Source organism: Bubalus kerabau, chromosome 6 (assembly GCF_029407905.1).
Source record: "Bubalus kerabau isolate K-KA32 ecotype Philippines breed swamp buffalo chromosome 6, PCC_UOA_SB_1v2, whole genome shotgun sequence".
NCBI classification, from domain to species: domain Eukaryota; kingdom Metazoa; phylum Chordata; class Mammalia; order Artiodactyla; family Bovidae; genus Bubalus; species Bubalus kerabau.
This window is the reverse complement of record NC_073629.1, coordinates 52,221,483-52,243,006: the sequence shown is the minus strand read 5'-3', so window position 1 is coordinate 52,243,006 and position 21,524 is coordinate 52,221,483. Positions and strand designations below refer to the sequence as shown.

Sequence of the window (21,524 nt, the reverse complement as noted above, 5' to 3'; positions counted from 1 at the left end):
GTAGCAAAAATAAGTAAAAGCTGCAAACTGTTATCTCTAATCTCCAGCAAAACACTAGCAAACCAAATCCCATAATGTATGAAAAGAATTATCAACCCCAAAACCCAAGTCATACAAATTGGAAATGAATAAAACTCTTGTTTTTGGTGTGGTTTTTCCCCTAAATTTATTTAGCTTTAATTTTCCAAAATATTAAATAATGGAAGCAGGAATCATTCATAATTCCAATTTTAAAGAAAATGGCTGCAGTATTTCACCATACAGTATTTTGGGGGGGTAACTATAATGTTAAACAGTTTCTAAATAAATTTAGCTTTCAGTAATAGCTAATGAATTTTTGCATGTGACTTTCTACACAAAAAAAATCCCAAGAAATGTTAAACCATAGTTAATAAGTGATTTAAGCAGGGTCACAGGATACAAAGTCAACATACAAAAATGTGATCTCTATATGCTATTAAAAAACAGAATATCTAGGTATACACTTAAGAAAACATACAGGACCTGTATGCTGTAAAGTACAAAATGCTTATGGAACAAATCAAAGGAGAAAGACCTAAATAAATGAAGTGACAACAGAGTAAAATGTCAGTTCTCAAAAGCACACCCTATCAAAAACCCAGCAGTTTTTCATAGACAAGTTTATTCTAAAATGTATATGAAATGGGAAGAGGACTAAAATAATAAATATTGACCCCAAAAAAGAATGACATGAAGAGTCATTCTGTGTGATGTTAAGAGTTCCTGTAAAGCTATAGTAATCAAGAAACCAGAGATCAGTGGACTAGAATAAAGAACCTAGATGTTGACCATAAAAATATGCACAAGTGAATTTTGGCAGAGATGCAATTCAGTGGAGGGTAAAGGAAGGATCGCCTTTACAACAAACGGTGCTCAGACAACTAGATATCTATCCATAGGCAAAAAAAAAAAGAAAACCCAGAACAATCTCAACCTAAATCTCACATATTATGCAAAAATTAACTCAAAATGCATCTTGGACTTAAATGTAAAATAAACCATAAAACTTAAAGGAAAAAAAAATCTTAAGGCTCTATGGTTAGATTTTCTTTTAGACTTCATACCAAAAGCAGGATCCATAAGTGAGAGATTGTTAAATTGGATCTCTTCAAATTAAAACTTTTGTCCTATGAAAAGATAAGCTACAGATTAGGAATAAGAATTTGCAAACCACTTATCTGACAAAAATACATAAAGAACTCTCAAAACAACTAAAAATTTTAACTAGAAAGTGGGCCAAAAGACATAAAATGTACTTAAGGAGAATATACACATGGCATACACACATGAAAGTATGTTCACAATCACTGGCCATCGGTGACATATAAACCACAATGGGATACCACCATACACCTATCAGAAAGGTTAAAAAAGAAAAATAGTGGCAAGAATGCTGGCAAGAATGGAGAAAAACTGGGTCACTCATACATTGCTCATGGAAATATAATGGTACAGCCGATGTAGAAACCAGTCTGCAGTTTCTTACAAACAAAACATGCAAAGCCATATGACCCAGCAATTGTACTGGGCATTTATCTAAGATAAATGATAACTTACATTCACACAAAAACCTGTACATAAATGTTCACAGTAACTTTTTTTGTAATAGTGAAAAACTGGAAACCACCCAGATGTCATTTAATAGGTAAATGTTTAAACAAGTAGTATATACATATGGTAGAATACTACTCAGCACCATAAAAAAAAAAAGAATTATTGATATATACAATAACTTGAATTTATAAGGAATTATTATCCTGAGCAGGAAAAAAAATCCCCTAAGGTCATATACTGTGTGATTTCATTTATATAACACTTTTGAAATGATAAAATTTTGGCGATGGAGGACAGATTAGTGGTCAACAAAGATTAGGGACAGGTATAGGTATGGTTATTACAGAGCAACATGAGGTGTCCTTGGGGTAGTGGAGTTTAACTTTGGTGGTAAGTACACAAAGCTACATACTATATGTATGATACAATTAAAAGCGAAAAATACACTGGATAAAGTATATGCAAGTTCTATTATTTCTTTTATGACTGGATATAACTTTATGTCATTTAAAATGTCAGTGTAAAAGTAATACTCAAAACTTAAAAAAAAAAATAATACTAAACACTGTGGTAATCATTTCACAATATATACAAATACCAAGTCATTATGTTGTACACTTAAAACTAATACGATGTTATATGCCAGTCAGTCAGTTCAGTCGCTCAGTCGTGTCCGACTCTGCAACCCCATGAATCGCAGCACGCCAGGCCTCCCTGTCCATCACCAAATCCCGGAGTTTACCCAAACTCATGTGCATCAAGTCGGTGATGCCATCCAGCCATCTCATCCTCTGTTGTTCCCTTCTCCTCCTGCCCCCAATCCCTCCCAGTATCAGAGTCTTTTCCAATGAGTCAACTCTTCGCATAAAGTGGCCCAAGTATTGGAGTTTCAGCTTCAGCATCAGTCCTTCCAATGAACACCCAGGACTAATCTTTAGGATGGACTGGTTGGATCTCCTTGCAGTCCAAGGGACTCTCAAGAGTCTTCTCCAACAGCACAGTTCAAAATCATCAATTCTTCGGCGCTCAGCTTTCTTCAGTCCAACTCTCACATCCATACATGACCACTGCCTTGACTAGATGGACCTTTGTTGGCAAAGTAATGTCTCTGCTTTTGAATATGCTATATAGGTTGGTCATAACTTTCCTTCCAAGAAGTAAGTGTCTTTTAATACCACCAAATGCTATATAACCTGGCAACAACAACAATAACAGATCATCTGAAAGTTGTAACAAATTGCTAAAAGCTGAGTGTGTGCTAGCTTGAGAATATAAAACCCTTGGGAGCACAAAAAAATCTGTAATCACTTTCAGGCTCTTCTCCACAGACCTCCTCAGTACTTACAGAAAAGATTTAGGTGGGGACAGTACAGGATGAGGGTTCTGAGTAAGCCATCCTCTTGATGCAGGCCTAGAAGAGCAGAGCAGCAGATGCAGGAAAAGCACAAAGACTGCCCAGAACCTTTTCCCCCATTTTCCCTAAAGACTAGCAAACTCTTAACAATTTTAGGGCATAAATGAAGACCCCCTGCAACTGGTGGGAAGAAAATAGAATTAAAACTTGAAATCTTGAGAGACGTGCAGGAAATCCATTGTGGGTTTGGACCATTAGAGATATCCTGTCACTGAGGGCAGGGAAGGATCATTGAGAAGGCATCACCGATATCCAAAGACATAGTACCTGCTGACGTGGCTTAATTATAGGACAGCAGAGAATGCTCCTCACTGCCCTGCACTTCTTACCATTAGGATAAGATGCATTCAATAACAAAAGCAGTCTACTGCAATCAGAGGTGCAAGAGCATAGAGTATAACACTAAGCATATAGACTTAAAGGCAATCATGTAGCAGCTGTTGAGAAAAAAATCACCGGCAAACCAAGATCCATCCTCATGGTACCACCAGAGACTATTGAAAATCTGTGGTGTGCTTAGGATAACTGTAGCAACAATAAAATTCAATTCCAGCTCAACTTCTGACTAGATTGACTTCACCTGCACAGTTAAGGCTAGCAAAAGAAAACACTGTTTCCAAGCTTAAATATATATATACTTTTTGTCTCTTGTTTTATACAAAATGTCTTTCAACAAAAAATTATGAGGCATAAAAAGAAGCAAGGGAAAAAAAATCCTACTGTTAAGAGACAAAGCAATCAACAGAAACAGACTTAAAGATGACACAGTTGACTATCAGAAAATTTTAAACGACTATGATTATTACAAGCTGTAGAGAAAAAACAGACAATGTGTGATCAGATAGGTAATTTCAAAGGACAGAAATTATAGGAAAAAGAAAATGCAAGTGCTAGAAAATAAAAAACATGGTAATAGTTATGAGGAATGACTTTGAAGGCCTCATCAATAGAATCAACACAGCCAAGGAAAGAATCAGTGAAGCTGAGTTTAGATTAAAAGAAATTACTCAAACAAAAACGCAAAGAACATAAAAAAGTGAGGCATGGTAGGACCAACACAACAGAATATCCAAGAGCTGTCAGGCAATATTTAAGTCTAACATACGTCTAACTGGAATCTCAGAAAGAGACGAGAGAGAGAATGGGAATGGAGAAATACTTGAAGGGACATCAGCTGAGAATTCTCTAAAATTAATTTGTATTGGGAAAAAATAAAAACTAGTTTTTCCTTCTCTTTAGTAGGGAAAAACCCTCAGCTCTTCCTGCTGTGTGTCTAATCACTAAATGTGTGTGGGATTACCTACAAATAAACAATTCTCTGTGACATCATCTAGGTGTCCTACAATTTAACTCAATTCTAAATGTATTGATATCTACCTGGAGATAGTATCAGATCCCATAGGTTAAGGGCTCAGTCCCACAAGACTGATGCACATTTCAGATGCCAATCATAAGTAGTAGATCCCTACATTACCCACAACTTGTCTGAGGTAGGCAAATCAGAGATTCCCATGACCTTTTGCCCCCTGGATTCAGTTATTTGCTAGAGCAGCTTATAGAACTCAAGGACACATTTATGTTTACCAGTTTATTAAAGGCTATAGTAAAGGATACAAATGAAGAACCAGATGATGAGATACATAGGGTAAGGTCTGGCAGGGCCCCAAGCACAGCGGTGTCTGTCCCTATGGAATTGGAGGTGCATCACCTTCCTGAATGTAGGTATGTTCACCAACCAGGAAGTTCCCCAAACGCCTTCATCATAGAGGCATGATCAACTATTAGCTCCATTTCCAGTCTCTTTCCCCTTTGGAGGAGGGAAGTAGAGCTGAAAATTCCGAGCTTTTAATCACATTTTGATCTTTCTGGTGACCAGCCCCCATCTGGAGCCATTCCGGAGCACACCCAGAATGTCCTCATTTGAACAAAAGATCCTCCTGGGGCTCTTATCACTAGAAATTTACAAGGGTTTTAAGAGTTCTGTGTCAGATATGAGTCAGAAACCAAATATTAGACTAACACATGCTCTTAGTGCTCTTATGACTTAGAAAATTACAAGGGTTTCAGGATCTATCTGTCAGGAACCAGAGGCAAAGACTAATATATTAATATATTTTCTATTGTCTAACATAATGACAGGCTCAAAAGCACAAATTCAAGAAGCTCAGAGAATTTATCTTGTTTAGCTCAGAAGCTAAACAAGATAAAAAAAAAAAATACCCCACACTGCTGCTGCTGCTAAGTCGCTTCAGTCGTGTCCAACTCTGTGTGACCCCACAGACGGCAGCCCACCAGACTCTCCCGTCCCTGGGATTCTCCAGGCAAGAACACTGGAGCGGGTTGCCATTTCCTTCTCCAATGCATGAAAGTGAAAAGTGAAAGTGAAGTCACTCAGTCATGTCCAACTCTTAGCGACCCCATGGACTGCAGCCCACCAGGCTCCTCCGTCCATGGGATTTTCCAGGCAAGAGTACTGGAGTGGGGTGCCACTGCCTTCTCCGTACCGCACACTAGATATATCATATTTAAACTGATGAAACCAAAGACTAACAGAAAATCTTGAGGCACCCAAAGGAAAAATAACACAGTAGAGAGGAAAGAAGAAAAGAATACAGCAAACTTCTCATCAGAAATCATAAAAATCATGAGTGGAGTAACGTCTTTAAAGTTCTAAAACAATACCCTGTCAACTAAAATTCTGTATCTATTGGAAATATTATCAAAATTGAAAGAGAAATACTTTTTCAAGCAAACAAAAAGTGAAAGAATTTATTGCCGGCAGACCTGCACTACAAGAAATGTTAAAGAAGGTTCTTCTGGTAAAAGGGATGTGATTCTAGAGGTCTCACCTGTATCTATACAATGAATGAAGAACACTGATATGGCATTTGTTGTTGTTCAGTCACTAACTCATGTCTGACCCATGGACTGTAGCATGCCAGGTTCCTCTGTACTCCACTACCTCCCAGAGTTTGCTCAATTTTAGTCCATTGAGTCAGTGATGCCATCTAACCATCTCTCATCCTCTGCTGCCCCCCTCTTTTCCCTTCAATGAAAGTAATTATTAAATTCATTTTTATTGTTTATAAATGCTCCAAAAGATAACTGGCTAAAGCAAAACCAGTAGCACTGACAGAAGAGAAATGGGCAAATCCACCATTACAGACAGATTTCACCATTCTTCTCTCAGCAATTGATAGAGCGTAGGCAGAAAGTCACCAAAGATCTAATGGTCCTGAACAACATTGCTAACAATCTTTAACTAATTGACATTAATGTTACACTCTCACTAAAAACAGCAGAATATACTTTTCAAATGCAGTTGGAACAGTCACCAAATAAACTATATTTAGAGGAATAAAGCAAACCTTGACAAGTTTACAAGAATAGGTAGTTCATAAGCTATCACACCAGGTTTAAAGTAGAAATTAATACTAAAAAGATATCTGCAAAATATCTGGAAATTAAGCTTTTCTAAATAACCCATCTTAAAAGAGAAAAATCACAAGAATACTTAGAAAGTATTTTGAATTGTATGAAAGTTAAAATGCAACACCTTAAAATGTATGGGATGCAGTGAAAGTGGCATTTAGAGGAAATTTTTACCACTCAAGTGTTTATGTTAAAACAGAAGAAAAATCTCAAATCAGTTACTGAAGTTTCTACCTTAAGAAACTAGAAAAATCAAATCTAAAGCAGAAGAAAGAACAGGAAGAGGAGAAATCATTTACATTTAAATTTAAATGAAATCTTAAGCAAAAAAAAGAGAGAGAAATCAAGGAAACCAAAGGCTGTTTCTGTTTTTAAAAAAGACAATAAAATTGATAAGCCGTCTATCCAGACCTACCATATAAAAATGAGAAGATGCAAATTGCAAATGCCAAGTGTGAAAGAGAATATTACAGATACACACACACACACACAGATCTGCAGACATTCAAGAAATAACAAGGACATATTATGAAGAACTCTATGGCCAGAGATTCAACAACTTACAAGAAATGGATAAAACTCTTAAAAAATACAAACTGTCAAAGAGGAAATAGATCGTATGAATAGTTCTATAAGTATTAAGTAAATTGAATTGTATTTTAAAACCTTTAAAAAAGAATTTAAACAATAATAACAACTCCAGGCCTACATGCTTTTTTGCAGAATTCAACCAAACATTTAAGGAACAAATAATACCAATTTTATATACATTATTCCATAATATAAGAACAAATATAGATGCAAAAACTGTCAACCAAATATTAGCAAGACGATTTCAGCAATATATTAAAAATACACTATTTTATGATCAACTGGGATTTATCCTGGGAATGAAAGACTGGTCCAACATTCAAAAAATTTATAGGTAACCACATCAGTAGATTAAAAAGGAAAAACTATGATTATCTCCAGAGAAATAGAAAATCCTTTTACAAAATTCAACACCCATTGTGGGGAGAAGGGAAAAAAAAAAAAAAAAAAAACTCTCAGAAACTAGAAATAAAAAGGAACTTCCTCAATATGAAAAACAGCATCTTAAAAAAAAATCTTCAGGGAATTCACTGGTGGTCCAGTGGTTAGGATTCCCTGCTTTCACTGCCAAGGGTGCAGGTTCAATCCCTCCCTGGTCCCAGTACTAAGATCCTGAAAACTGTGCAGCATGGAAAAAACAAAAAAACAAAAAAAACTTGAGCTAATAGTATGCTTAATAGTAAATGACTAGTTTCCCCTTATGACTGAGAACAAAGTAAAAATTAACTATTTCTACTCAGTATTGTATTGGAGGTCCTAGTTAGTGCAATAAGTGAAGAAAAATAAAAGGCAAACATATTGGAAAGGAAGAAATAAAACTGTCTCTATTCACAAATGACATGATTTTCTATATAGAACATCCCAAAGAACATCAAAAAGCTACCAGCACTAAAAAGTAAATTTAGCAAGGTCCAGGATCTGAGACAAAAAAAAAAAAAAAAATCATATAAACACCTAGAATTAGTAAGTAATTGGAAATCGAAAAAATAACATTTACAATAATATATTTTTAAAAAAGAAATAGGTATAAATCTTACAAAATACAGGCAGTATCTATATGTTTAAAACTATGAGAAACTGATAAAATAAACCAAAGAAGAATCTAAATAACTGGAGAGATGTATGTTCATGGGAATCCTGGCAAGCTGCAGTCCCTGAGGTTGCAAAGAGTTGGACATGACTTAGCAACTGAACAACAATGTTCTGAGTAACTCAATATTGTTAAAATATTAGTCCTCTCAAAATTGATTAATAGATTCAATGGATTCCAATCAACAATTTTTGTTAAAATTGACAAGCTAATACAAACAAAATTTGTATGGAAAAGTAACCAAAATAGCCAAAACAATTTTGATAAAGAAGAACAAAGTTGAAGGACTCGTACCACATGAGTTGTAGACTTACTATATTACTTTACTACTTTTGACAAGTGTGTATTGGGATTTCCCTGCCAATCCAGTGGTTAAGACACCTGTCCTCCAGTGCAGGAAGCACTGACCAGGGAACTAAAACCCTGCATGGCTCATCGCACAGCCACCAAAAAGGCAAGTGTATACTGCAGAAAATATAGACATATAGATCAATGAAACAGACTAGAGGGTTCAAATATAGTCCCACATGTAAAGTGATTTTCAACAGAGGTGCAAAGGCAATTTAATAGAGGAAGAATATTCTTTTCAACAAATGATACCAAAATAATTGGATATCGACATGGGAAACATCAATGTCAACCCATACTTTGCATTTTATGCAAAAATTAACTCAAAATGGATTATAGACCTAAACACAAAACAGAAAATAAATTTTTTAGAAGGAAACACAGGTTGGGGGGCACTTGCTGACCTTAACTTAGGTAGAGATTTCTCACATGCAAAATCAAAACTACTACATATAAAAGAAAAGTGATAAATTGGATAAAATAAAAATTAAGAAATTGTGCTCTTCAGAAGTCCTTAAAAATGAAAAGACAGACTGGGAAAATATTTGCAAATCACATGATGTATGATAAAGCATTTGTATCCAAAATACATAAGGAACTTTCAAACTCAGTAAGAAAATAAGCAACCCACTTTTCTAAAAAATCGGTAAAAGATTTGGACAGCTGCTTTGTCAAAGAATAATATATTCAAGTGGCACGCAAGTATATAAACATGCCCAACATTATTATCATTGGGAAATATGAATAAAAATTTCAATGAGATACCACATTACACAACTCTTAGAATGGCTAAAATCAGGAATTTTTTTTTTTAAAAACAATATTAAGTGCTCTCAAGAATGCTGCTGCTGCTGCTAAGGCACTTCAGTCGTGTCCAACTGTGCGACCCCATAGACAGCAGCCCACCAGGCTCCCCCGTCCCTGGGATTCTCCAGGCAAGAACACTGGAGTGGGTTGCCATTTGCTTCTCCAATGCATGAAAGTGAAAAGTGAAAGTGAAGTCGCTCAGTCGTGTCCGACTCTTAGGGACCCCATGGACTGCAGCCCAACAGGCTCCTCTGTCCATGGGATTTTCCAGGCAAGAGTACTGGAGTGGGGTGCCATTGCCTTCTCTGGCTCTCAAGAATAGGACCTAACAATAACTCTCACACATTGCTGTGTGAATTAAACTTGCAGCCACTTTGGAAACCAGTTTGATAGTTTCCTATAAAGTTAAATGCATACTTACCTGACCCAGCAATCCCGCTTCAAAGTGTTAACCCAAGTGAAATGAAAACTTACATCTTCCCACCAAAAACTTTACATCAATGACTATTCATAACCACCAAAAACTGGGAAAAAACTCAAATATACCTCAGCTGTGAACTGTTCCATAAGCAAGTATGGTACATCCATCTAACAAAAGACTAATAATAATAATAATAAAACAATATACCTAACAGTATAGTTGAGTCTCAGATACATCATGCTAAAAGAAAGAAGCCAGAAGCTAGAAGTTGAATACTACATGATGATTCTATTTACACAATCTTTTTGTAAAGGAAAAAACCAGAGGGACAGAAAAAAGACCAGGGATTGTCAGAGGCTTGATTTTATAACCAGACACCTAGCTGGTCAGATAACGACTCAGAACCTAGTTGGAAAATAGCAACACCTTCAGATGAGCTTTGGGAATGAATAAAGAAATGTCTTTCGGGTGGTATGAAAATCGTTTACTGCTCCTCCTCCCCCATGCGCCCCATAATTCAACGATCCAGAAAGAAGGCCTTAAATTGGGTGGGGCGGGCGCAAGAAGAGGATATGAACACTGGTCAAAATGCATGGCTCTTCCTCCCACAGTATCTAGGATGGTTTGGGAAAGTCTCACCTTCATTTCCCCCACAGTTTATCAGTTTGAAACGGGGCTTTACTCCTTGCGGAGGAAGGTCGGATCTCCACCCTTGCCTATCCGGTGCGGACCTCGCAGCGCTTGGGGTCCGCGGTGCGCCGCTCCGGGGCTGGGCGCGGCCGTCCGGAGCGCTCACCGTGAGTGTGGTAGCCCGGGGCTGTGACAACGGACCCGAGCCGGGCGCTGCAGCACGGCGACCCGCGGGGAGGCGTGCGCGGGGCAGGCGACCGCGGACCGGCTGGCGGGTCTGACGCACCGCCGCGCTCGCAGTCTCGCTCCGGCTCCAGAGTGCGCGCCGCTGCTTCCCGCGCCTCGGGAGCCTTGCGTTGCGGGCCGCGCCGCTGCCGCCGCCCGATGGCGAAGCTGCGGGATTGCCTGCCCCGCCTGATGGTCACGATCCGGTCCCTGCTCTTCTGGTGCCTGATCTACTTCTACTGCGGGCTCTGCGCCTCCATCTACCTGCTCAAACTTTTGTGGAGCATCTGCAAGGGACCCTCGCAGACCTTCCGGCGGGTCGCTCGGGAACACCCGCCCGCGTGCCTGAACGACCCCTCTCTGGGTACCCACTGCTACGTGAGGATCAAGGTGAAGGCGGGCGCGGGCCCGGCGCTATCGCGAGGGAACGTGACGGCCGTGAGAGCAGAGGCTGATCTTTGCATGACGCCTAGCCCAGCGTACCCTAGTGTTCTCGGGGCTAGCAGGGCGCGCTGCAGGGACGGAGAAGATGCCCGGGGGATGCTAGAAGGGCGAGGTGCCACGGGAGAGGGTCAGGGGGTTGTGTGTGTCGTTATGGTCCTTGCGTGTGTGTGTCAGAGAGTCTAATAATCTGGATCCTGTTATTACTGTCCCCTACTCCTCCACCGCAACAACCTTCTCCAACTGTAAGGGGAAGCGGTCGTCTGTCACCTTTTTGCCCTTTAGAGCTCAGATAAGCTGTAGGGAATTGTTTCTGGTGGTGCCCTACTGTCTCAGGAGACGGTCCTTGCCCAAATTTTAGAGATTGGAACAGTAAATAGAATAAGTCATTGCAAATCACGAGTTTATTCAGATCAGCAGAATGGAGCATTCACAGATGACCTAAGCAACATCAAACAATAAATAAATGGTGCATGTTTGTGGAGAAGGAAGCAGCTCTATGATGCCAGAAACTAAAGGAATGGCACAAAAAGTAAATGTCAACTATTCAGGCAGACTCTTTAATTGCCCATGCTTGTCCCAAGCTTTCTTACAGCCCACGATTATTCTATTTCCTGAGGCTCCAGGTGGTGAAGGGAGATGGCTTTTTGTGATGCACCCTACAAGTCTGACTCACAGGCCTTTCAAAAATAGCCTCCATGAAGGGATAGTTTTGTCACCAGGTCTGGGGTTCCTGTTAGGAGCTAGATTGTCCTGCAGCTGGAGTTCAGACCACAGAGGGGCATGTCCTTTTTACCCTGCAGTTGACATGAGAATTAAATGAGTTAATATTTGTAAAAAACAAATAAGCTAAAACCAAAAATCTTGTAACAGTGCCTGGTACATAGTAAAATGAAATGAAATATTTATTCAGTAAATCCAGTCAAGTTCCTACAGCCTTTCATCTTCTGAGACTCGCCACCAATAAAAGAAGTTATTGAACTTCCAGGAAGGCATTCTGCAGTAGAGGGTAGAAGTCAGAGTTGTTATGTACATTCTACCTGAGGGGGAAAATCAGTTTAAGAATCATTTGGAATTCATCACAATGACTCTCTTCTGACTTTGGCCACTTAAAGAATTTCCCCAGAGACCTAGAACCAAGGAATAGAAAGAGCGTTGTCCTGGGCAGTAGGACAAGATGGAGGTTCTAGCCACAGTCCTGCTCCCAACCATCTTAATGACCCACAGTAACATCTTTGGACCTCAGTTTCTAACTCTGCAAAAATGATAGGGTTGAACTAGATGAGCTTTAACATTTTTTTCACATCTGGAAACCCAATTACCTGGGTTATCTGATGTAAAACCCGGTCAGTCTCTGGGTTTTGGTTCTTGTTTTTTTTTAACCTTACTTCCTTCTGAGTTTTTGTGTTTCTTTCTTGCTCCACTTTCCTTTCTTCTATTTACTTCGTATTTGCTATATTTCTGTCTCATTTCTATGATTTTTGTTTCCCTTGGGCAATCTTGTCTCCCATACACAGAGCAAAGGTTTGAGCACTCAGAGCATTCGGCTGTTAGACATACACTGACATGACATGAGAGCAGGCAGCCAGGGGAACAGTGCATGCAACTCTCAACTGAAAATAATGTGGGAGGGAGAGAACTAAAAATAAGGAAAGGAGGTGTGAATTATATAACTGATGGCACAGCTCTTGACGGGCAAGCTGAGAAAAGTATATGACTAGGAGGTAAATAATGGCAGGAATATAAATGCAGATCAGAATTATTTACTTGTCCTGCAGAATTTGAGTGAGATGAAGTGTGACACATCAGTAAGAAAATTATAACTTTCAGAAGCTCATAATATAGATAAATTGACATCATACGTAGAAGGTAATGTCAACAAAAGCAAATCTGTTAATTTACCCTGCTGATGAACAGTGGTTATTTTTTCTTTCTGAAAATTAACAATACTTATTTTATCTCTTGATATTAAAAATAATGCAAGTGAAATTTTTTAATGGCATGGAAATGCTAATTGTACTTTTACAGTCAACACAAAGCATCACTGAAATCTCATGCACTCTATTTCCTACTGCAGGATTCGGGGTTAAGATTTCATTATGTTGCTGCTGGAGAAAGAGGCAAACCACTTATGCTGCTGCTTCATGGATTTCCAGAATTCTGGTAAACTTAACAATAACTTTTTCTTTTGCACTAAAGATTTGGCTTACCATAGTGTCATTTTCTTGTAGTGATTTTTAATAGACCCCATGCTATGATCAAGTGCTGGCCTAGAGTTATTACTCCTAAGTGTTCCTCAATCACAAGAATGATATTCCTTCTGTTTTAAAGAAACATGCATATTGTTATCCTAAATTTATTTATTTTTGAGAATTAAAACAAGTATCATTTAGTGTTTCAAATTTTTGAAACAGTCAATTGCAAAACAGTTTTTAACTTTTTGTTTTATATTGTAATATAGCCAGTTAACAATGTTGTGATAGCTTCAGGTGGACAGCAAAGGGACTCAACTATGCATACACATACATCCATTCTCCCCCAGACTCCTCTCCCATCCAGGCTGCCACATAACATTGAGCAGAGTTCCCTGCGCTGTACAGTAGGATTTTGTTAGGTATCTATTTTAAATATAGCAGTGTGGCTCAATGTTGTGTGGCAGCCTGGATAGGAGGGGAACTTAGGGAAGAATGAATACACGTATATGTGTGACTGAGTCCCTTCATTTTTCACCTGCACCTATCACAATATTGTTAAAGACTAAATTAGTATAGCAGTGTGTACATATCGATCCCAAACTCCCCAACTATCCCTTCTCCCTATTTTCCCCCTTGGCAATCATAAACCAGTTTTTATAGTACCTACTGATGGACATGAGTTTGAGCAAGTTCCGGGAGATAGCGATGGACAGGGAAGCCTGGCATGCTGCAGTCCATGGGGTTGCAAAGAGTCGGACACGACTGAGCGACTGAACTGAACTGTGGACAAAATGCAACATGGAGTGGTAAAGGAGATTCGAAAGAAACCAAAGAATTAGAGTGCCTGTTACCTGGCAGCCTTTGGTAAGGCTCGGGTGAGGGGAAGGCAGGAGGAGAAGAGGGCTCATGGAAACTGAAAAAGGACTCTTTCCTATGCACATAGTAACAGGCTCAGATGAATTCAGGACAAATTAAGGATCAGAATATTTCATGTGGAGAAAAAAACCTATAGCCAAAAATACACAGTTGCTAGTTACCTACGGGAAAATACTCTGTTTTCCTTTGAACCCCACAGAACCAAATAAGTACAGATGAAACAACACATGATGAAACTTAAAAAAAATGAATATCTTTTAAAAAATGGTACATATTAAGGTGGTAAAAAGAAAATCAGATTTTTGCTAACTTAGGGTTATGATCTTGAAATGGAAAAATGGACCAAAAAATTATATTCTCTAAACTGACTTAAATGTAGATGTGTGGTATGTTTTTAAAGTTCTAGGACAATGCCCTGTCCCCAAATTTCTCCTTTACTTTTGCTCTTAACACCTAGAATTCCACATTACATATTCCTCACTTCCTTTAGAATTCTGAAGATTTTGTGTCATCCGAATTCTTAATTTAAAATGCATCTAGCTCTGAAAGAATATTTAGTTAATACTTTTAGAGTAAAAGGGCCTTTATTAATAGATTGCTAGTGCACTAGGAAGTGTTAGGCATTGAAGAAGAGAATGGAGGAGGGCAAAAACCCATCTAGCTCATCATTTTTCTAGAGCAAAAAGTCTATGACATGCCAGCATGCTAAGTCGCTTCAATCGTGTCTGACTCTTTGCAACCTCATGGATGGTTGGCCGCCAGGCTCCTCTGTCCATGGGATTCTCTAGGCAGGAATACTGGAGTGGGTTGCCCTGCTCTCCTCCAGGGGATCTTCCCGACCCAGAGATAGAACCTTTGTCTCTTACATCTCCTGCATTGGCAGGCAGGTTCTTTACCACTGGCACCACCTGGGAAGACCCTATGACATGACTGGCTTACAAATAAAATGTTAGTCTAAAGTATTAATCAAATCTGCATAAAGTAATATGGGCAGTGAATTCTGGCTCAGCCGCTTAGTTGCTGAGACTTCTGTTTGTGTAAGTCATACCCTAAACCGAGATCTCTATGTTGACATTTTGTCTTCCTTCCAAATTACCACTGTTACTCGCTATGCAATTTAGTCAATTCCATTCATGAACTCCATTCAGGAAAAAGTCAGTTCAAATCAGAATTTAGGATAACGGTGTTTTGATTAAACCATTTCAAATCTCTCTTAGACTTTCCTTCTTCTGTTCCCAAAAGCCCTTTCTCTTGCACTTTTCCCCTATTATGCTTGCATGCTCAGTCTCTCAGTCATGTTCGACTCTTTGCAACCCTGTGGACTGTAGCCCACCAGGCTCCTCTGTGCATGGAGTTCTCCAGTCAAGAGTACTGGAGTTTGTTATCATTTCCTCCTCCAGGGATCCTCCTAACCCAGAGATCAAATCCAAGTCTCCAGGGATTCGTACATGGGCAGGCAGACTCTTTACCCCTGAGCCACCTGGGAGGCCCTCCTTTTTTTTTTTTAAGAGCCAAAAAGCTTTGGCATTTTGAACCAATTTCAATTTATATTGCCCATGTAAATATCCCTTTATTAATCAAGTTTTGCCTAAATGCACATAAATTTATAATATTGTAGATCAAGTAGGTCAGATTATTTGATACAGTGAAAACAAAATAATCATAAACTGGCAATGTGTGTAAAAATGCTTTTTAAACAGAAAATCATTATACAAATATAAGGTATTATTTGCATTTATCATCATTAACTAAGAACAGCTGTTGAGAATTGGTGACGTTTAATATATACTATTAGATGTTACACAGAAACAATAAAATTCTGGGTCTTCTTAAAATATAGAGGAAACATCAAACAATATACAGATCTATGAGTCCTTTAGCTAAATTAGTGCTAAATAAGGCTGTCACAGATGATTTTCTCCCCCTCCATCTCCACCTCAATTTGCATTGCTTTTAAAAATATTTTGAGCTGATGCAGGCAGTTTCTGGCAATAACACCAGCTGTATGGGACACACTCGTCATTACTCAAGTGCTCAGGCAAGTAAGGGCTCTTCATGCATGCAGCTGAGCAGAGCCTGATGACTGTGCTTTTTCTCCATTGTAAAAGGGAAGAGTATATTCTGCATCTCAAAGAGGCTAGCCTGGTAAACTAGGAGCCCTCCTTGTGTTAAGAATAACTAAGAAAGAAGTTGCTTTTTGTGAAGTGTCCTCTGCTTGAGCTTCCCAGGTGACTCAGTGGTAAAGAATCTGCCTGCAATGCAGGAGACTCAAGTTCAATCTCTGGGTAGGGAAGATCCCCTGCAGACAGAAATGGCAACCCACTCCAGTATTCTTGCTTGGGAAATTCCATGGACAGAGGAGCCTGGTGGGCTACAGTCCATGGGTTAGCAAAGAGTCAGACACGACTGAGCGACAAAACAACAACAGAGCAACTGGGTGGGGGAGGAGGGGAACAGTGTGGGTAAAAATAGCTAGTTTTGTTTATTTATAATATTTTCAGGAGTTACTGATTTTACGTTTCATTTTTGTATCAAGGGGGTTATTTTGTTTTATTCATGTGAATGACATGCTCATCAGTCTATCACTTGGGTGATTTCTTTTTCAGTTTAATGTGTAAATCAAATATGCTTTATTTATGAACTCTAGGAAGATTACATTTAAAAATTATTTTGTAATTTATTAAGATAGCAGTTGCAGCCTTTAAATATCCCTAGAAATGTTTAAGATATTGTTTGGCCCCACTCATTGATACTAGAAATAGTTGGATTTATTTGGAAGGCAATTTAAATTATTAATAGCATAATAATATATGCAGGTATTATGTTTACATTAAATGTAAAATGCTATAGGATTGTACACATTATTTTGAGTCAAATTTCTACCTTGACATCTCTACTTAAATGAATTCTAAACAAAGACACAAGTACTTAGGATATTAAAACAATGCACATTTTAGTAGAAATTGAATATAAATTCCCCCAAGAGGAATCTGGGAACTTTAATTCAGAGTTGTCTCAAGGTTTGAACTTGAGTTTGAACTTGGGACAGAGTTTTACTGAACAACTGGTATCTCTAGCACTATCATAATTCAGTGCTTTCGTTTTTCCATTGTTTCACTCAGTCGACATATCTTTATTGAGCATCTTCACATCTGCCAGGCAATTCAAGGAGCTCACAGTCAAGTGGCACAGTCCAGGCACCCACAGATTAGTGTAAAGCACATGCCCAGTGCACTGAAGAGTATGCAGACAAATGGGAGAATATGGAAGGGGCCACCCAACCCACCTGTGAAGGAGGGAACCTGGGAAGTCTCCTAGAAGAGAAGATGCCCAGCAAGAGGAGTTCAGTGAGGGGTGAAGGACAGGGGTTGTGGGGAGGAGGGAAATGCTGAGGAGCGACGATGTTTCAGAAAAAGGAAATTAGGTAAACAAAGTCATGAAAACAAGACCTGTGTTTATTCACTGCAAGCAGATAAGTGCTGCAGGGGCAGCATAGCATGGGTTCTCAGGCCAGACCACCTGGGTTTGGATCCTGGCCCTGCTATTTGCTAACTCTGTGACTTTCAGCACATCCACAAACCAATCTGTACCTTGGTTTCTTCATCTGTAAAATGGGGCTAATAATAGTACTTACTTTAATACTACTATTTTGAAGATCAGCATCACTATATGTGAAGCACTTAGAATTGTGCCTGGCATGTAATAAGACAGATATAGATGTTAGCCCTTTTTTATTATATAGCAAATGATAGAGGGTATAAGGTAGTCAAGCTGGAAGATTAGGAAGGTCAAATCTTAGAGGTTTTATCTGCCAAAATAACCTGCTTGGGCTTCATGTTGTAAGTAACTGAGAGTCAAGAAAGAGCTTGTGTTTTTATTACGTCACTCTGGTTTTATAGAAAATAGAGCCAAGGGGAATGAAACACACAGTTAGACCAATCGATGGCTGCTGCATAAATGGATGCCCAAATGAAGGTAATGATATCAGGGATGGATAGGAAAAGTGATTAAGGAAATATTAATATTTAAGAGGTTAAATTTACTGAACTTTATTGATTGGGTATGAAGGATTATAAAGAAGAAAGAATTAGGCTTCAGTTACGAAGACATAAAAAAAATCAATTCAAAATATTAAGTAAGGCTGTGAGAAAATAGGTGCATGAGTGCTTCAGTGGCAGAATTCTCGCCAGCCACATGGGAAGCCCAGGCTCGATTCCTGGCCCATGCAGCCACAGCATCCCCTTTTAGGGCTTCTCTGGTGGCTCAGAGAGTAAAGAATAGGCTTGCAATGCAGGAGACTGGGAGTACAAACTCCTGGAGATGGTGAGGGACAGGGAAGCCTGGCGTGCTGCAGTCCATGGGGTCACAAAGCATCAGGCAAGACTGGGCAACTGAACAACAACGACAACATGAAAAAATAAAATCACATGTGTTGACAGATGAGTATCTTTTATGGAATCAAACTGCTTCTGTTGTTTATTACAACCCAGAGAGATTATCGAGATTGTTAAGAAAGACACTTTTGTTAAAGTTTTCAAATCCATGTTCATTGGCAATGCTTTTGCAGATTTTCACAAATCATAGATATCCTAGTAATAGACCAAAGACTCTATCCATTCATAAATCCTAATATGTGTCTGACACCTTTCCTGATAATCTAGCTGTTGATGTAAAGTGGTCGATTTGTTTCTTCCTTCTCATTGTTTTGTGTATTTTTCATTGCAGTCTCCCTTCATTATTGGTTTATAATCTCAGATCACTCTGTTCTGTTTCCTATTGTGCTCCAAAAAATCTTTCCAGACAATGATCTACCATTTGTCTTTGTCAGATAATTTTATACTGTGTTTCCATGAACAGATGTGCACGCAGATGCTTTTAATGCATATTTTGAGTTCTATAACACAGTGAGTCACTTTGAAAAATCCACGTCTCTTTTTCTGTTTGTTATCCATAATGATTTTGCTTCTTAGAAGAAGGAACTCTCATGGAGCTCTGTATTTCAATTAATTCTGCAGTTTTATTATCAAGCATAAGGGGAACACCTGGTCTAGCAAGCTTCCAGGACCTGGCTATCCCTGTGGCCATTCTAATTGATCAGTGCCTAGGCCATTTTTGTTGTTAAATGTTTTTAACCACACACTTGCTTGTCTTTATAGTTCAGGATCGTCTCAGAAGAATTTTGTTTTAGCAAGCAGAGGTTTATCTTTTTTCTTTTCTTTAAATTTCATTTATTTATTTATTTTTGGCTGTGCTGTGTCTTCATTGCTACGCATAGTCTTCCTTTAGTTGTTGTGAATGGGGGCTGCTCTCTGGTTGTGGTGTTGGGGCCTCTCATTGTGGTGGCTTCTCGTATTGTGGAACACAGGCTTAGTTGCCCCTCAGCATGTGGAATCTCTCCAGACCAAGGATTGAACCTGTGTCTCTGGCACTGACAGGCAGATTCTTTTTTTTTATATATAAATTTATTTATTTTAATTGGAGGCTAATTACTTTACAATGTTGTAGTGGTTTTGCCATACATTGACATGAATCCACCACGGGTGTACATGTGTTCCCCATCCTGAACCCCCCTCCCACCTGCCTCCCCGTCCCATCCCTCTGGGTCATCCCAGTGCACCAGCCCCAAGGACCCTGTCTCATTTACCCCTGGCTCTCCAGGGATGTCTCAGAGATTTATCTTAAGTAGTTGTTTTATCAGAGAAGGCAATGGCACCCCACTCCAGTACTCTTGCCTGGAAAATCCCATGGATGGAGGAGCCTGGTAGGCTGCAGTCCATGAGGTCGCTAAGAGTTGGACACGACTGAGCGACTTCACTTTCACTTTTCACTTTCATGCATTGGAGAAGGAAATGGCAACGCACTCCAGTGTTCTTGCCTGGAGAATCCCAGGGACAGGGGAGCCTGGTGGGCTGCCATCTATGGGGTCACACAGAGTCGGACACGACTGAAGCGACTTAGCAGCAGCAGCAGCAGTTGTTTTACTGGATTCTTTCCATTACCATCTTTTTAAAAATAATCAGACTTTTCATCCATGAGTAACTGTTGTTATGAATGAAAACACTGAGTCCTATTTGACGTGTAGCAAGCTGAGTAAAATCCCCCTTCTAGGAAAATACATTTTCATCTTGCAAGTTTTTTGAAAGAATCAAATGGTACAATATACAGAAGCACTTATAGGCACAGACTAAGTGATAGTGGTAAGCATTATATAAGCAAAGCTTAGAAAATTGACTTCTTAGGTACATTTCTGAAGGTTTTAGTATCTGGTATTTTGTAGTTTCAGTAAATTCTCACCCTTTGTTACATTCCCACCGGAGCTGGTTAAAAAAAAAAAAAAGTCGATTTTAATAATGTGAGTGCTTTCTTTTCAAACAGGTTTTTTCTTTCCTGCCCACACATGGCTACATAACCTTTCTCCAAAATGAGAAGTTACTTACAGTTTTCCACTTAGACAATCTGTAATGGTATTCTTTATATTCGTTAGTGTGGTATTTTTAACATATCTTATTTTCTGCAGGTATTCTTGGCGTCACCAACTAAGGGAATTTAAAAGTGAATATAGAGTTGTAGCACTGGATTTGAGAGGCTATGGAGAATCAGATGCTCCTGTTCATCGAGAGAATTATAAATTGGACTGTCTAATTACAGATATAAAGGATATTTTAGACTCTTTAGGTAGGTTTTAAAAAATAGTATTAATTCTTTTTAATGGACTAACATTCAACAAATTGTGAATTGATAACCTCATTTCTTGGGATGGTACTTTCCATTTACCTGAGCTGTTATCTGGATCCTGTCATTTGGCATATACAACTCAAAATATCTATAGAAGGAATTTAAAATTATACATCCAGAATAACTATTCAGTTACCAGCCAAAAGTGACTCTCAAAATTTGTTTTTAAAAACTGACTTAATGTATATTATTTATTATTTTCAGAACTAATTATTAGAAATTTGATTCTTATTCTCAGAAAGTTTATTTCTTCAGAACCCACACTTAAACATTCATTTAAACATATTGTTAGATGCAGAAACACTTGCATTATCTTTTATTGATCAGTTAGTGCCACAATAATATTGTGTAACAAACCACCCCAATCTCAGTGACATACAGTCAAAGGCATTCATTCCTATGCTGGATCTGCAGGTCAACCTTAGGCTGAACCCTTCTGGGTCTTAGCCTCAGGCCACAGGTCCAGCTAGGATTGACTTCTCAGAGTAAATTGGGTTGCAGCCCCAGCTAAAGGAGAGAAGCTACCTGGGGGAAGCTCTTCTTCTCACTGTGGTTGAAGTGGCAAGAGGATGAGCCCCATAGCAAAACATATTTCAAGTTTCTGGTCACTGCTCATTGGTCAAAAGCAAGTCACATGACTGAGCCCCAAATCAAGTCATACAGCCACCAAGAAACCAAAGCAAATCACACTGCCAAGTCTAATATGAAATGGATAGTAAAGAAACTTCCCTGGTGGTCCAGTGG

At 38.8% G+C, this 21,524-nt stretch overlaps 1 protein-coding gene across 2 annotated transcripts in view; it reads left to right on the top strand.

The window, feature by feature from the left end:
- The first annotated feature begins 10,592 nt into the window (after positions 1–10,592).
- Positions 10,593–21,524, top strand: part of EPHX4 (epoxide hydrolase 4) — a 33,204-nt gene continuing 22,272 nt past the window's right edge. Inside the window, exons 1-3 of one of the 2 annotated variants that reach the window (XM_055585168.1) lie at positions 10,593–10,923; positions 13,052–13,137; positions 20,563–20,720. In XM_055585168.1, the coding sequence (XP_055441143.1) occupies positions 10,693–10,923; positions 13,052–13,137; positions 20,563–20,720 (475 nt within the window). In that variant the 5' untranslated portion in view covers positions 10,593–10,692. Of the gene's footprint in view, positions 10,924–13,051; positions 13,138–20,562; positions 20,721–21,524 lie in introns of those variants that run through there. The other variant, XM_055585169.1, reaches the window with a different exon arrangement.